Below are 17,331 nucleotides of genomic sequence, written 5' to 3' on the forward strand. Positions count from 1 at the left end.
TTATTGTGTTATCTGTGTGTCAACGGTATACTCACCTCTGTATGTTTATATTACTACTAGTACTAGTCTACCTAGTCAAAACTGGTTTTAAAAGAAAGGTGAAACAAGAAACATATCTTCAACCGTTTACTCCAATTAAGGGTCACGGGGGGCTGGAGCCTATCTCAGCAGTCATAGAGCGCTAGGTGGGGTACACCCTAGACCCGACACCAGTCTCTCGCAGGGCTACATATAGACAAACAAACACATTCATACCCACACGCACACCTGTGGTCAATTTAAAGCTTCCACTCCATGTAGCGAGAATCAAACCCATGACCTTCTCACTGTGAGGCAACAGTGCTAACCACTAATCCACCATGCTGCCCATGAAACAACACTTCTTTCAAAAAAAATTGAAGATTTACAGAATGACCCATATTTATTTTATTAGTTGTTTTATTTTTATATATAATTTTTAACATTTGTGTAAAAATCGTAAATATCTAATTTTATATTAATCTTGAATTTATGATATAAATTTATAACCTAGTTCTCTTGCCATATGAGTCTGTGATACTTCTGGGCCACAATGGAAACAAGTGAATTTCCCTTTATTGTATTATCCAGTATTTACATGTACCGGTATTGTATATGTTTATAGGAATAAATTCAGTTCAGTCTTCATTTTACAAAATAAACTCAGTCAGTCTGTCATATGTAATTTGTTAATGATCAGTGTAAATAGAGTCCAACACACTGAGTGGTCTGAAAAAATTATGCGGGCGTACCTGATAAATTCCGTCCTCAGAGAACGAGCCCATTATCAGGAAACAGGTTTATCTGCTTTTGACAAAAACAAAACAAAGCGGCTGTAAAAAGTGTTCCTGCCAAAATGATTCAACTGAGTCGAGAGGAAAACTTTGGTTTGAAGTTGAGTTTTCTGCTGTTATGTGGTTTCTGTTTGTACTCTGTGTTTTATCCTCTGAGTTTAACTCCGGTGACTTTTTGTGAAGAAGGAAACGAAGGTGACAAATGTCAGGTATTGTAAAATAATCTACTCAGTGTTTTCATTTTCATGTGAGATTAACAAGTTAATTTGTGCTGGTTATTAAGAAACACTACCGTCTCTCTCATTGGTCAATAGGACAAGTGATCATGGGGGCTACGCAGTTGTACATGTATTTGCTATTAATACATAATTAATTCCTAAAGTACATTAACCACAGGCAATAAACCTAACCATAACCCCTTATCCTAACCTTAACTATAACAAGACTGAGCTATGTAGGAATATAATTTGGGATTACTAATGAATAGCCACTTCCTTAAAGTGTAGGTGACGTGACACAATATGTAATTTTTTTGAGTATATTTAAGACTAAAATTAAACAACAGTTTGAAATTGATCCTTTCCTGTTGCGCAGTTACTAAAGAGATAAATATTCAGATTTTGAGTGATGAATACTTCAATTTCTAACCTGTTTTTAATCCAAACTATACAATCATAAATACCCCACTATTATTAATAATAGTGGGTTAGTGTAGTATTCTGCAAATTGTAAATAACCTTAACCATAAATTTATAACCTTAACCATATGAATTATTAGTTATAAATTGCAAATACTAATTAGTATTTGCTAACAACAACAACAACAAAAAAATAAATTTTAATTTCTTGAAATGGTGTACTGTTCTGAAACTGAAATCCTCACAGCAATTTTTTGGGGATCTGGTTCAACCCTACTGGGCCATTATTAGTGACTATATATGATAGATTAGATTAGATTAGATTAGACAGAACTTTATTGATCCCTTGGGAAGACTCCCTCAGGGAAATTGAAAAAGAAAAACAGTCTGCAAATATAACTATAAATATACAATATAAATACCAGACATACTGATCAATACTGGTTTACTGGCTACTATTGTTCCTCTCGTTCCCAACTTCGTCTTCCTATTACTCCTGCTCCCTCTGGGTGAGGAGTTGTACAGTCTGATGGCCTGAGGGACCATGTGTCCATAAATGTACTAGTAGAGTCTCAAATATATCCTATACCAAGTACTTCAACAATCACTCAGAAATTCCAAGTAAATTTTACAAGGGGAATTCTTAAATAAGTGCTACTTGCATGTATTAGTTTTTCTAAAAGAATAATTCAAGTAACATTTACTAGCAATCATCAATTCAATATTATCATTGATTTTCTTTTCTGTGTTTATGATTAAAAAAAGGTCAATTCCTTTGGCTACTCCCTTGTTTTCACTCGGGATCACCACAGCAGGACTGACCCACAGAAAAGAGTTGTTGGAAGTGATATAATTTTTTTAAATGCCACAAAACAGTACCTTTAATATGAGGGTGTGAGCAGACATTGTCAATCAATGCATTGAAGAAAATAGCAGAAACAAACAAAAATAAACAAGTGGCTTGTCACATTTTTACAAGCAGTTATATTTGCACTTAAAAAAAGGCTCAAAACACTGACTAAATAAATAAATAAACCTACAACTGTTATTTTGGGCATGTGAAGTATGCTTGCTACATAAGTCAGTTTTGGCTGACAGTTAAACTGTTTTGTTTTTTAAACAATTGGCCAATTTTTATTTTCACAGTCAGAAATTCAGGTATTTGTGAAGTCCCTGGACACAGTGAGCTTGTTGCTGCCTTATGATTATGACATGTAAGTGACATTTGTGGTCTTCTTGTGTGATACCTTTCTCAATCTCTTTACTTGAACATCATTGTCTTACGTACTTTGGGAATTTCTTTAAGGTTTGACTTTTGCAAGGATTACAAGGAAAAGAGGTCACCTGTGAACCTTGGACAATTCCTGTTTGCTAATCGAAGTGAGTCATCACCGTACAAGGTGGGTGTTGGCGGGAATGTCTTGTCTCACTTAATAGCTCATATGTCAGATCCAAACAAATGTTTACATTGCACAACTACCCATCATCTCTCTTGTGTGTTCTGTTGCTGTAATGTGACTCATGTCTTTTTCCAGTTCACTTTCAGGAAAGACCAGAAATGCCAGTCTGTACGTTCCAAATTCTACAAGTGGTGATGCAGCCAAACTGGACCTTCTGAAGATGGCTATGCAGCTGAACTATCAGCATCACTGGTGAGGAAGTGATTGAGATTAGATTAGATTAGATAGAATTTTAGTTTGGAAATTGAGGCTCCAGCAGCATTGGATAACAGAACGCAACGTATCCAAAGTAAACATAAGAAACAGTTTGAAAAATGTAAATATAAATACTACTGTTTTACTGATTGCTACTGCTCCTCTCCTTCCCATCCTCTGTCTTCCTATTACTCCTCCTCCCCCCAAGTGAAGAGTTGTACAGTCCAATGGCCTGAGGGACAAATGAGTTTTGTGTAAATGTGTGGTCATTCTTTTTGTGTAATGAAGAAATAAGCAACATGCAAAAGTGCACAAAAATTGTCATGCCATTTTTGGGGTTGTTCCAGGATCATTGATGACCTGCCAGTGACTTGGTGCTATGATGTTGAGGATGGTCGAAAGTACTGCAGCCCGGGCTTCCCCATTGGGTGTCTCATTACTTCAGATGGCAGAGCTAAAGATGCTTGCGTCATCAGTGTGAGTTGTGTTTCATTTTGTGTGAGTTTATAATTATCGGGGAGTTTTTCCTTGTCATTGCCACCAGTGGGTGAGGGTCTTGGACTTGTATAACATTGTGGGATCACTTCTCTTAAGATTTTATACTATTTTAATAAATCAAATATGAAATTCAACAATGCAGCATTAAGAACAAGAGCAATCAGAGATTTCTGACATCCGCCAATCCAGATCCGGATCACCTTGAAAATTCAGTGGAGTCTTCCATGCCCTAATTTCTATCTGTGGTGCAAATTTGGTGAGAATCCATGAAGTAGTTATGAAGTAATCCTTCAGAGCCTATATAAAGGGAAATCCTGATACAGAATCCAGATTCAGATCTGACAAAATTTAATGGAGTCTTCCATGGCCAAATATGTATCTGTGTTGAAAATTTCATCACAATTCATGCAGTAGTTTTGATGTAATCCTGCTAACAGTAATCCTTCAAAGCCTATATAAAGTGAAACTTGATCCAGAATACAGATCCTCATCCAGATCACCTCCAGAATTTAATGGGTTCTTCCATGACCTAATATCTGTCTGTAGTAAAGATTTCATCAAAATCCATGCAGTAGTTTTGACGTAATCTTGATAACAGACAAACAGACAGACAATAAATGCTGATGATTTTATTACATCCTTGGCTGACATAATAATGCAAAAATAACTTGGACTAATAACAGTGAAACAAAACATGTACAATACTCTTTTGAAAAAAATTACTGGCCACTTGTCCAAACTATACCTTTTTGGAATCTTTATGATCAGACAAATAATGTAGTATAGTATAGTTTTCAGTATGACTGGATCATTTTTAAATTTTGACCTCTGTGTAATTCTTCAATTGACCACTTCCTGGCTGCCTATTGAAAAGTCAAGTGGCCAGTTTGTTTGTTTTTTCAAAAGAGTAAAGTCTAATGTGCCAAATTCAGTGCTTGCATCACATTTGCAGGATTCTTCTGTAAATATTTTGTTATCTGCTGCACGACCTAGAGTCTTGCTTTGATCAGGTTTGTCAAGTATAAATAAACTTAGAAAATCTTTATCACAGTTGATAATATTTCATAAGAGTGGTGCAGAGAGCAGAAGATTACAATTAGAGCCAGAACACTATGTTTTGTTTTGGGGGGGGATACGGACCTATGTCATGGCACCATTTCCAATAGCCAAAATGTTTTTTTTTGTTGTTGTTTTTTTTTGCATTATTTATTCAGTAAAACCAAAGTTTTCATATTGGCAAAAATTCCAATATGTTCATCAGAGGTTCGTATCAGCCAATATCATCGGCCAGCCAATCAGTCAGGTTCTAATTACAATACTCAAAACTGTTTTTAATAATCAAATCTGTATTTCAGACTTTAAATTCCAGGGAATACAATCTGTGTATTGGTAAGAAAATGGAGAAGACAATTAACCAGATAAGGAAAATGGCAATTAAAAGTGAAGAAGTGCAGTGAAGGCCATTTATTTTAATGAATTTCATTCATTTTCTGCCACTTGTCTGGGTCGGGCTGGTAGCAGATCTAGTAGCTCATCGCACACTTCCTTGTCCTCTGCCAAGTAGCACCTCCTGGGAGATCCCAATGTGTTCCCAAGCCAGCTGGGAAATATAATCCGGAAGCGGAAGAAAATGAATAATTGAATGAATACACTAACGCATTTCCTTTCATGAAATAATTAAAAACAAATCTCAGAAATGTAAAAGTCGATTTATTGACTGAGAAGTCCACAGCTGAGGAGTGAGTGACCATGGAACACACTTGGAACAGTGTTTGGATGCAAGAATGATGATTGTAAGCATATTTTGAACTCTTAATGGATCAGGAGCCTGACTGACTGACACGTACAACTCCCCCCTCCCCCCCCCCCCACCTCAGTTCAACAGGAGGAGCACATTTTACATCTTCAACCATGTGAACATCAGGATCATTTACAACAGCAGAGAATTAGAAGGTTCAGGGGGCGTTCGGCTGGTCAGTGCCAATCTGGAGCCTATGAGGTAAATGTTAGCCGTTATGTACACCTGGTGTCGTCGCAATTAACTTTGGGTATATACTCGAATTCTGCAAATTGCAACTGGATTTTTGAAAACTCCAGCATAGATTTTATTAGTAGTCAGATGTGTGCGTTCATTTTCAGCAAGAGTTTCATGTGTTTTGATCATAACAGCATCAAACATTTGGATCTGAAAGCGGCAGATTGTGGAGAACAGCCCATGGGTATTCTGGTCGATTTCGATGATGTTTCGATAACTTACTCGTACTCTTTGTTGTTTGAGGTAGGCCTCCACGTGACATGAACGTGGTCTTCTTCACAGCATATTTAATGTTTAACAGTCTGCAAATGATCATGTGCTAGAGGCTGTCAGTGTTCTTTGCAAGGTTTTTACATTGTTTTTCAGGAAAATAATAACATCAACTGGGCCTCCAGGTGGGACTACATAGGGCTGCCCAGGCCTCACACTGACCTCCGCTGGTTTAGGTTTGAGGAGATTTTACTATGTGGGCTCAGAACAGGAGCTCACTGAAGCCAATGTGGTGCTTTTAATTTGACAGTGTGTTGTGTCTTCTGTATTTGTGCAGCATCGTTACTGGCTTGGTCGTTGCTGTTTTCCTGTCTGGGGCGGTCACCAAGATCATGCTGAAAATCCTGCGTAAGGATATCATACAATACAACAAAGTTGACCAGGTGAAAGCAATATACAGCAAGCAACAAATACATGCTGTAAGTGGAAGAAACAATAAGTAGGTACAAGTCTTTTTTGTGCATGTGTGCTATTGGGGATCCAAATTTTGCAAACATTCAAATGGTAGATTCAGACAACTTTATTAATCCCTAAAATGGCAATTCATTTCACACCCAATTAACTCAGACAAATATGCAGCAATTAATCCACAATTTTTACTAGTTGAACGTAATAATGGCCCACATCAGAATTAAAACAACCGCATATACATTTGATTGTTTATGTACTCCGTCATCCGAATTGAGGAAATGTAAGTATGGGGGGGCTGCAGCAACAAGTGGTTGCACAGACAAATGATACTTGTCCAGGAATCAAACCACTAAACAAAATAAGATACAATAATAAATGCAAGTAATAGACAGTACAACTACAATAATGCACAAAATTCCAAATTAAAGTTCTGATATTACAGCAAAAGTTGTGACTTACACACCGTTGTGATTTTATGGTGAAAAATTATGTTTTCCTTCATAATAATAATAATAATAATAATAATAATAATAATAATAATAGCTTTTTCCAGGAATCAAAGCACTAAACAAAATAAACTCCACTAATAAAAGAGTAAATGCAAACAATAGAAAGGACACTACAATAATGCACAGAATCCCAAATTAGAGCTGATAACACAGCAGAGTTTCAGTTAAACTCCATTGTGACTTGCGTATCCAACAGTCATTGAATGAATGAATACATTTATTCAGAGCACACACACAGTCCAAAACAACAAAAACTTACAACAAAGAAAGAAAATGGATTAACAATGCATCCATGTGTCTGAAATGGTATAGGCAGAAGCGCCTACCCCTTTAACCACAAACAAAATGATCTAGTCCGAAAAGAGTGGGGGGAAGTAAAAAACCTATCTATTCCCACTCCCTTTTTCAACCACTTCAATCTCTTCGGCTTAAAAGACACAATCCGAATGCTACCAAACAAATTTACATTTAAAATTTGGCAACACACAAAACTCAACCTTCTTCTGCAAATACATATCTTGAAAACATCATGTCTTTATAATGATATTTAAAGTGATTGACATTTGGACATCGTTTGAGTTCCTCCGTCAGGTTATTCCATATTCTAGGGCCACACATGGAGACACAGAAACCTTTCCTAGTCTTCCGATCGCAAGTCCTGTAAATTATATTTTCCCTTTCTCTCAGTAAAATATTCTTGAATTCTAAAGGGCACTTGTTTATTTTTCACTTTCTACATTAATTGAACAGTCTTGAACAAAATCATATTGTGAAGTTTTAATATTTGAGATTTAATGAATAATGAGTTGGTGTGGTCTCGATAACCTGCATTATGAATTTTTTATAATTTCCAAATAACAGTTTAGTTTTAGACAAATTTAATGATAATTTGTATATATCAAACCATCTCTTTAACTTTATCATTTCAGTTCCTAAATCAGATAATAATTGTTGCAGATTTTCTCATTTCAGTTCCTAAATCAGATAATAATTGTTGCAGATTTTCTCCTGAGCAAAACAGGTTTGTGTCATCTGCAAAGAGAACTGCTTTAAACAGATTTGAAACTTTACATAACTCGTTGATGTATAAAATAGATAATTTTGGTCACAACACAGAACCCTGTGGAATGCCCACAAATGATGTCCAGACATGAAAAACAGTAGTTCCCGAGTTTAACAAACTGCTTCCGGTTTTGTCAGTAGCTTTTAATCCATTTCAGAGCCGCCCCTCTGATCTCATACAGTTACATCTTTTGAAACAATATATTGTGATCAACTGTGTCAAAATCCTTTCTTAGGTCAATAAATAAACCTAATACTATTTCCCTTTGGTCCACGTTTATTGATCTCTTCTGTTGAATCGAGCAATGCCAGTGCAGTGGACCTTTTTGCTCTAAAACCATATTGACTTTCATCAAGCAAGTTGTGTCATTCTATAAATTTATCCAGTCTGCTATTGTAAAGGTTTTCCAATATCTTTGAAAATGGTAACAATAGAGACACAGGCCTGTAATTAGTAAAAAGATGCTTGCTACCAGATTTAAATAAAGGTATCACTTTTGGCACTTTCATACCATTAGGAACAATTCCAGTTTGAAATGATTTATTAAAAATATATGATAATGGTTTTGCAATTTCAGTGATTATTTGCTTTACTAAGAACATATGTACTTCATTATGATCCATTGACTTTTTACTTTTACATGTACTAACTACGTTAATAATTTCCCTTTCATCTACTGGGCCAAGAAACATTGTGTGTGGTTTCCTGGCAATTAATTGATGATTTTCCCATGGGCTGTGCGGAAGTTCAGCTGCCAGATCTGGCCCAACATTAGCAAAAAAAATTATTGAAATTATTCACTACTTGGCTCATGTTATATTCATCTTTGCTGTTATAAGTAAAGTATGTTGGGTAGTTATTTGATTTGGGTTTATTTGCTATAATACTATTCAGTATTTTCCATGTTTCCTTTATGTTTCTTTTATTATCGTTTAGTATTTTTTCAAAGTATAATTTTTTTTACAATTCCGCATAATAGTTGTTAGTTTATTTTTATAGTCCTTATATTTAATCTCTGCCTCTCTTGATTTACTTTTAATGAATTCTCTGTATAGCATATTTTTCTTCTTACAAGCCTTTTGAAGACCTTTTGTTATCCATGAGTTAGCTTTATAATTATTATTTTTATTATACTGTATAATTGGACAATTTTTGTTGTATATATTGAGAAATATGTTTTCAAATTCGGAATATGCTAAATTTGCATCTTGCTTCTTGTAAACAGGATTCCAATCCTGTAAAAGTAAATCATTTTATCAGGTAGTGATAGCTTCTTCAGATTGCAGGCGCTTACAACATTGCATTTTCTCAGTACATTTTTATTGAAATTTAGATCAGCTACTATAAAAATTGGTAAATGTCACTAATATCATTAATTAATAAGGCACTAAAAATGTTGGTATCAGTATCATTTGTAAGTATATTATCAATGAGAGTAGCTGAATGTGAAGTTATTCTTGAAGGCTTAGTAATTTTTGGATATAAATTTAGACTGTAGATAGTATTAATGAAATCCTCAGTTACTTTATGCTGATATGGGTTTAAGAGATCAATGTTTATATCTCCACAGACAAGTACTCGCTTATTACACATCTGTGAAAAAAAAACTTCTCTGTCCAATTTTGAAACTCTTCAATTCTACATCCCGGAGCTCTATATATATGCAGCTAATGATTATATTTTTACCTTTTTCCATACCTATTTTGATTGTGATGGATTCCAAAAGATTTTCCACAGCCATTGTCATTTGAACTTTAATTTTGTAGTTAAACCTTTTGTCAACATACAAAGCAACTCCTCCTCCTCTATTTTGTCTTTTCAGATGATTGAATTCATAACCCTCCAACTCATTGTGTATCATCACCCATCATCATTAATAACAATAATACTTTATTTATAGCTTTTCCAGGAATCAAAGCACTAACTACAATGATAAAATAATAAATACAAATAATATAAAGTACAGTACAATAATGCACAAAATCCCAAATTAGAGCTGACAGCACAGCAGAGTTTTAGTTAAACTCCTTTGTAACTTGTATATTGAACAGTCATTAATAATAATAATAATAATAATAATAATAATAATAATAAGAAGAAGAAGAAGAAGAAGAACAAGAATAATAATAAGAATAAGAATACGAGGTCTATTAGAAAAGTATCCGACCTTATTATTTTTTTCAAAAAACATGGATTTGAATCACGTGTGATTGCATCAGACAAGCTTGAACCCTCGTGCGCATGCGTGAGTTTTTCCACGCCTGTCGGTTGCGTCATTCGCCTGTGAGCAGGCTTTGAGTGAGGAGTGGTCCACCCCCTCGGCGGATTTTCATTGTCAGGAAATGGCGGAATGATTTGGGCTTTTTTTCCATCAGAATTTTTTCAGAAACTGTTAGAGACTGGGACCTGGAAACCATTCAATTTCAATTCAATTTTTCAAATTTTTTTTTTATATAGCGCCAAATCACAACAAACAATTGCCCCAAGGCGCTTTATATTGTAAGGCAAGGCCATACAATAATTATGTAAAACCCCAACGGTCAAAACGACCCCCTGTGAGCAAGCACTTGGCTACAGTGGGAAGGAAAAACTCCCTTTTAACAGGAAGAAACCTCCAGCAGAACCAGGCTCAGGGAGGGGCAGTCTTCTGCTGGGACTGGTTGGGACTGAGGGAGAGAACCAGGAAAAAGACATGCTGTGGAGGGGAGCAGAGATCGATCACTAATGATTAAATGCAGAGTGGTGCATACAGAGCAAAAAGAGAAAGAAACAGTGCATCATGGGAACCCCCCAGCAGTCTACGTCTATAGCAGCATAACTAAGGGATGGTTCAGGGTCACCTGATCCAGCCCTAACTATAAGCTTTAGCAAAAAGGAAAGTTTTAAGCCTAATCTTAAAAGTAGAGAGGGTGTCTGTCTCCCTGATCTGAATTGGGAGCTGGTTCCACAGGAGAGGAGCCTGAAAGCTGAAGGCTCTGCCTCCCATTCTACTCTTACAAACCCTAGGAACTACAAGTAAGCCTGCAGTCTGAGAGCGAAGCGCTCTATTGGGGTGATATGGTACTACGAGGTCCCTAAGATAAGATGGGACCTGATTATTCAAAACCTTATAAGTAAGAAGGAGAATTTTAAATTCTATTCTAGAATTAACAGGAAGCCAATGAAGAGAGGCCAATATGGGTGAGATATGCTCTCTCCTTCTAGTCCCCGTTAGTATTCTAGCTGCAGCATTTTGAATTAACTGAAGGCTTTTTAGGGAACTTTTAGGACAACCTGATAATAATGAATTACAATAGTCCAGCCTAGAGGAAATAAATGCATGAATTAGTTTTTCAGCATCACTCTGAGACAAGACCTTTCTAATTTTAGAGATATTGCGTAAATGCAAAAAAGCAGTCCTACATATTTGTTTAATATGCGCTTTGAATGACATATCCTGATCAAAAATGACTCCAAGATTTCTCACAGTATTACTAGAGGTCAGGGTAATGCCATCCAGAGTAAGGATCTGGTTAGACACCATGTTTCTAAGATTTGTGGGGCCAAGTACAATAACTTCAGTTTTATCTGAGTTTAAAAGCAGGAAATTAGAGGTCATCCATGTCTTTATGTCTGTAAGACAATCCTGCAGTTTAGCTAATTGGTGTGTGTCCTCTGGCTTCATGGATAGATAAAGCTTGGTATCATCTGTGTAACAATGAAAATTTAAGCAATACCGTCTAATAATACTGCCTAAGGGAAGCATGTATAAAGTGAATAAAATTGGTCCTAGCACAGAACCTTGTGGAACTCCATAATTAACTTTAGTCTGTGAAGAAGATTCCCCATTTACATGAACAAATTGTAATCTATTAGACAAATATGATTCAAACCACCGCAGCGCAGTGCCTTTAATACCTATGGCATGCTCTAATCTCTGTAATAAACTTTTATGGTCAACAGTATCAAAAGCAGCACTGAGGTCTAACAGAACAAGCACAGAGATGAGTCCACTGTCCGAGGCCATAAGAAGATCATTTGTAACCTTCACTAATGCTGTTTCTGTACTATGATGAATTCTAAAACCTGACTGAAACTCTTCAAATAGACCATTCCTCTGCAGATGATCAGTTAGCTGTTTTACAACTACCCTTTCAAGAATTTTTGAGAGAAAAGGAAGGTTGGAGATTGGCCTATAATTAGCTAAGATAGCTGGGTCAAGTGATGGCTTTTTAAGTAATGGTTTAATTACTGCCACCTTAAAAGCCTGTGGTACATAGCCAACTAACAAAGATAGATTGATCATATTTAAGATCGAAGCATTAAATAATGGTAGGGCTTCCTTGAGCAGCCTGGTAGGAATGGGGTCTAATAGACATGTTGATGGTTTGGATGAAGTAACTAATGAAAATAACTCAGGCAGAACAATCGGAGAGAAAGAGTCTAACCAAATACCGGCATCACTGAAAGCAGCCAAAGATAACGATACGTCTTTGGGATGGTTATGAGTAATTTTTTCTCTAATAGTTAAAATTTTGTTAGCAAAGAAAGTCATGAAGTCATTACTAGTTAAAGTTAATGGAATACTCAGCTCAATAGAGCTCTGACTCTTTGTCAGCCTGGCTACAGTGCTGAAAAGAAACCTGGGGTTGTTCTTATTTTCTTCAATTAGTGATGAGTAGAAAGATGTCCTAGCTTTACGGAGGGCTTTTTTATAGAGCAACAGACTCTTTTTCCAGGCTAAGTGAAGATCTTCTAAATTAGTGATACGCCATTTCCTCTCCAACTTACGGGTTATCTGCTTTAAGCTACGAGTTTGTGAGTTATACCACGGAGTCAGGCACTTCTGATTTAAAGCTCTCTTTTTCAGAGGAGCTACAGCATCCAAAGTTGTCTTCAATGAGGATGTAAAACTATTGACGAGATACTCTATCTCACTTACAGAGTTTAGGTAGCTACTCTGCACTGTGTTGGTATATGGCATTAGAGAACATAAAGAAGGAATCATATCCTTAAACCTAGTTACAGCGCTTTATGAAAGACTTCTAGTGTAATGAAACTTATTCCCCACTGCTGGGTAGTCCATCAGAGTAAATGTAAATGTTATTAAGAAATGATCAGACAGAAGGGAGTTTTCAGGGAATACTGTTAAGTCTTCTATTTCCATACCATAAGTCAGAACAAGATCTAAGATATGATTAAAGTGGTGGGTGGACTCATTTACATTTTGAGCAAAGCCAATAGAGTCTAATAATAGATTAAATGCAGTGTTGAGGCTGTCATTCTCAGCATCTGTGTGGATGTTAAAATCGCCCACTATAATTATCTTATCTGAGCTAAGCACTAAGTCAGACAAAAGGTCTGAAAATTCACAGAGAAACTCACAGTAACGACCAGGTGGACGATAGATAATAACAAATAAAACTGGTTTTTGGGACTTCCAATTTGGATGGACAAGACTAAGAGTCAAGCTTTCAAATGAATTAAAGCTCTGTCTGGGTTTTTGATTAATTAATAAGCTGGAATGGAAGATTGCTGCTAATCCTCCGCCTCGGCCCGTGCTACGAGCATTCTGACAGTTAGTGTGACTCGGGGGTGTTGACTCATTTAAACTAACATATTCATCCTGCTGTAACCAGGTTTCTGTAAGGCAGAATAAATCAATATGTTGATCAATTATTATATCATTTACCAACAGGGACTTAGAAGAGAGAGACCTAATGTTTAATAGACCACATTTAACTGTTTTAGTCTGTGTTTTTAGTCTCTACGGGGATGGGGTAATGAGGGGATGGCAGGGGGAGAGAAGCTGCAGAGAGGTGTGTAAGACTACAACTCTGCTTCCTGGTCCCAACCCTGGATAGTCACGGTTTGGAGGATTTAAGAAAATTGGCCAGATTTCTAGAAATGAGAGCTGCTCCATCCAAAGTGGGATGGATGCCGTCTCTCCTAACAAGACCAGGTTTTCCCCAGAAGCTTTGCCAATTATCTATGAAGCCCACCTCATTTTTTGCACACCACTCAGACAGCCAGCAATTCAAGGAGATCATGCGGCTAAACATGTCACTCCCAGTCCGATTGGGGAGGGGCCCAGAGAAAACTATAGAGTCCGACATTGTTTTTGCAAAGTTACACACCGATTCAATGTTAATTTTAGTGACCTCCGATTGGTGTAACCGGGTGTCATTACTGCCGACGTGAATTACAATCTTACCAAATTTACGCTTAGCCTTAGCCAGCAGTTTCAAATTTCCTTCAATGTCGCCTGCTCTGGCCCCCGGAAGACAATTGACTATGGTTGCTGGTGTCGCTAACTTCACATTTCTCAAAACAGAGTCGCCAATAACCAGAGTTTGATCCTCGGCGGGTGTGTCGTCGAGTGGGGAAAAACGGTTAGAAATGTGAACGGGTTGGCGGTGTACACGGGGCTTCTGTTTAGGGCTACACTTCCTCCTCACAGTCACCCAGTCGGCCTGCTTTCCCGGCTGCTCGGGATCTGCCAGAGGGGAACTAACGGCGGCTAAGCTACGTTGGTCCGCACCGACTACAGGGGCCTGGCTAGCTGTAGAATTTTCCACGGTGCGGAGCCGAGTCTCCAATTCGCCCAGCCTGGCCTCCAAAGCTATGAATAAGCTACACTTATTACAAGTACCGTTACTGCTAAAGGAGGCCGAGGAATAACTAAACATTTCACACCCAGAGCAGAAAAGTGCGGGAGAGACAGGAGAAGCCGCCATGCTAAATCGGCTAAGAGCTAGTAGCTGCGCTAAGCTAGCGGATTCCTAAAAACACGCAAAGTGAATAATGTGTAAATAATTTAGAGGTGATTCAGCAGAAGGAGTGCTTTAGTTAAGGCACGTGAAGATTACACTGGGAAACAAATCGTTATCTAGATAACTAGATCAATCTAACTGCACAGATTAAACAGCTAACAGATACAGCAAAACACCGCTGTGCTCCGGAACAGGAAGTGATACAATACCGCAGTGAGAGCCAACCACCAGTAGAGGCAAGCAAAATTTATCTGGCTTTCGGTGAAAATTTTACAGGCTTCACAGAGAATAAGGACTGTTACTACAGCTTTAAGGACGGCTTTAAGGACGGCTTTAAGGACGCTCGGCGCGCCGTGCTCCGTGCCACCATCGAGAGCCACAAACCACCGGATCATTTCTAAACGGATGGCTCTGTGGAGCCGGACCGCCGTGTGCACTTTCTCTGGTTATCACAAGAGCTGGACATCAACCATTTTCCAGCAGATTTCACTTTTAACAAGAGATTTTGTCATGGAAAGCCGAGCGGAGGCTTTGCGCGTCACGACCGATTTGCTGATGGAGCGAGACAAAGGAACACCTCCATTTTGGTCTCACAGGACAGCTTTGAGATGGCGTTCAGACAGCTGTCGGTGGTTTTTCCATCGAGTGATTATCCGAGAAATTGTGGATGTGCCTGGACATGCCAGAACATGTCCCGTGAGGCTTCATCATGGCGTTGCTGTGCGCCATGCGGCACCGCCGCGACACGCGAAGCCTCCGCTCCTCTTTCCATGACAAAAACTCCTGTAACAGTGGAATGTGCCGTTCATTTGCAAACTGGACGCTGTGTTTTATCTGGGACGTCATCTGACTAGCACAGGAATTGTGAAAAGACGTGGACATCAGCACTTTTTCGGCACATTGAGACAGACATGCAGAGGAATTCCGCGCATCGCAGCGGTGCCGCATGGCGCACAGCAACGCCGTTGTTAAAAGTGAAATCTGCTGGAAAATGGTTGATGTCCAGCTCTTGTGATAACCAGAGAAAGTGCACACGACGGTCCGGCTCCACAGAGCCATCCGTTTAGAAATGATCCGGTGGTTTGTGGCTCTCGATGGCGGCACGGAGCGCGGCGCGCCGAGCGTCCTTAAAGCTGTCCTTAAAGCCGTCCTTAAAGCTGTAGTAACAGTCCTTATTCTCTGTGAAGCCCGTAAAATTTTCACCGAAAGCCAGATAAATTTTTCGAATGGTTTCCAGGTGCCAGTCTCTAACAGTTTCTGAAAAAATTCTGATGGAAAAAAGCCCAAATCATTCCGCCATTTCCTGACAATGAAAATCCGCCGAGGGGGTGGACCACTCCTCATTCAAAGCCTGCTCACAGGCGAATGACGCAACCGACAGGCGTGGAAAAACTCACGCATGCGCACGAGAGTTCAAGCTTGTCTGACGCAATCACACGTGATTCAAATCCATATGGTTTTTGAAAAAAATAATAAGGTCGGATACTTTTCTAATAGACGTCGTAAGAATAAGAATAATTATACTTTCAGGAATCAAAGCACTAACTCAATAATAAAATAATAAAAGCAAATAATAGAAAGTACACTACAATAATGCACAAAATTCCAAATTAAGGAGCTGATAAATCAGAATTAAGTTGCGACTTATACTCCATCATGGCTTGTGTGAAGCTGGGACTTCGGCGAGGGCGGTCGCATCTCCTCTTCTCTCCTCTCCTCTGTGTTTTTCTATCTCTGCGCCAACCTTCAAAAGTCCCAACTTCACCAGACTGCGAATTGTTCAAGCTATATTTGGAATAACCATGGAATTGATCAGCTGGTCTCTCAACTCTATTGACACCATTTTTTAAACAAGGAAATTAGGGCTGGAGGACCCTGCATGTCCAGATGGAACCTATCCTGCAGGCTATGTTCTCGACACCTGGGAGAAATGGTGTGTTGCGTGTTTGGCACCACTCTCCATGGAAGACGTCGAAGATTTATTCTAATTTGCTTTTATGGTAGGAGGGCTGGTGCTGACTGGGTTATGCGCTGCCTTGACCTACCAGAAAATTGGCAAGATGGCTGCTACCAGAACCACAACCCCACATCTGTTCGTCATGATTAACAAGGTGGGCAGGGCAGTACAATCTCAGACTGTGTTAACTTTTGAACTCAAATGCAAGTTGGAAAACATTTCGGAGCAAATATCTGCTTTGCAAAGGAAGATGTTGGAGACCAGGGAATATTCATGAAATGACAGTCAGAGGAGCCACAAATGGAATTTTTGTGTCTCTCTGCTAAACCCAAAACAAGGCAGCCTTATCAGCTACCGAAGGTCAAAACGCCACGCTTGGTTTTCCCCCAGAAGGATTCAACGGCCTTGGTGAAGCATTTGGCTCCCCTCTTATCTGCCCTTATGCCCTCCCCTACAGCCTGCTTTTGTCAAGGCAACTCCAGACTTTATGCACACACGGACAGAGACTGATACAAACCCATTTCCACACATGAAGTATGCCTTCCCCCTACCATGCCTACCATGTCTACCACCCCCCTCCATTTTTTTTCTGTCCCTACCACTCCCCTGGCCTCCGCTCTGCCACTCCGGGAGGCTGCGCAGCACATAGCTTCAGTGCCTCCATTCCAATCCCCGCCCAGCTTGGCTGGCTGCGCGGGTAGCTGCTACAGCCCACACTCCCATTGCCTCAA

At 38.7% G+C, this 17,331-nt stretch overlaps 1 protein-coding gene across 10 annotated transcripts in view; it reads left to right on the forward strand.

Moving 5' to 3' along the window:
- The first annotated feature begins 852 nt into the window (after nt 1-852).
- The window catches only part of LOC117520873 (transmembrane 9 superfamily member 2-like), a 34,565-nt gene continuing 18,086 nt past the window's right edge, over nt 853-17,331 (forward strand). Inside the window, exons 1-9 of one of the 10 annotated variants that reach the window (XR_004563799.1) lie at nt 853-1,021; nt 2,597-2,664; nt 2,757-2,850; nt 2,986-3,102; nt 3,453-3,582; nt 5,481-5,602; nt 5,773-5,881; nt 6,186-6,291; nt 16,648-16,754. Coding sequence is in view for 4 of the 10 variants with exons in the window: in XM_034182207.1 (XP_034038098.1) it covers nt 3,071-3,102; nt 3,453-3,582; nt 5,481-5,602; nt 5,773-5,881; nt 6,005-6,130 (519 nt within the window). In the remaining 6 variants the exon portion in view is untranslated. Of the gene's footprint in view, nt 1,022-2,596; nt 2,665-2,756; nt 2,851-2,985; nt 3,103-3,452; nt 3,583-5,480; nt 5,603-5,772; nt 6,328-16,647; nt 16,755-17,331 lie in introns of all 10 variants that reach the window. The other 9 variants (XR_004563797.1, XR_004563795.1, XR_004563800.1 and 6 more) reach the window with 9 other exon arrangements.

The sequence above is a fragment of the Thalassophryne amazonica genome, chromosome 11, assembly GCF_902500255.1.
Source record: "Thalassophryne amazonica chromosome 11, fThaAma1.1, whole genome shotgun sequence".
NCBI lineage: Eukaryota > Metazoa > Chordata > Actinopteri > Batrachoidiformes > Batrachoididae > Thalassophryne > Thalassophryne amazonica.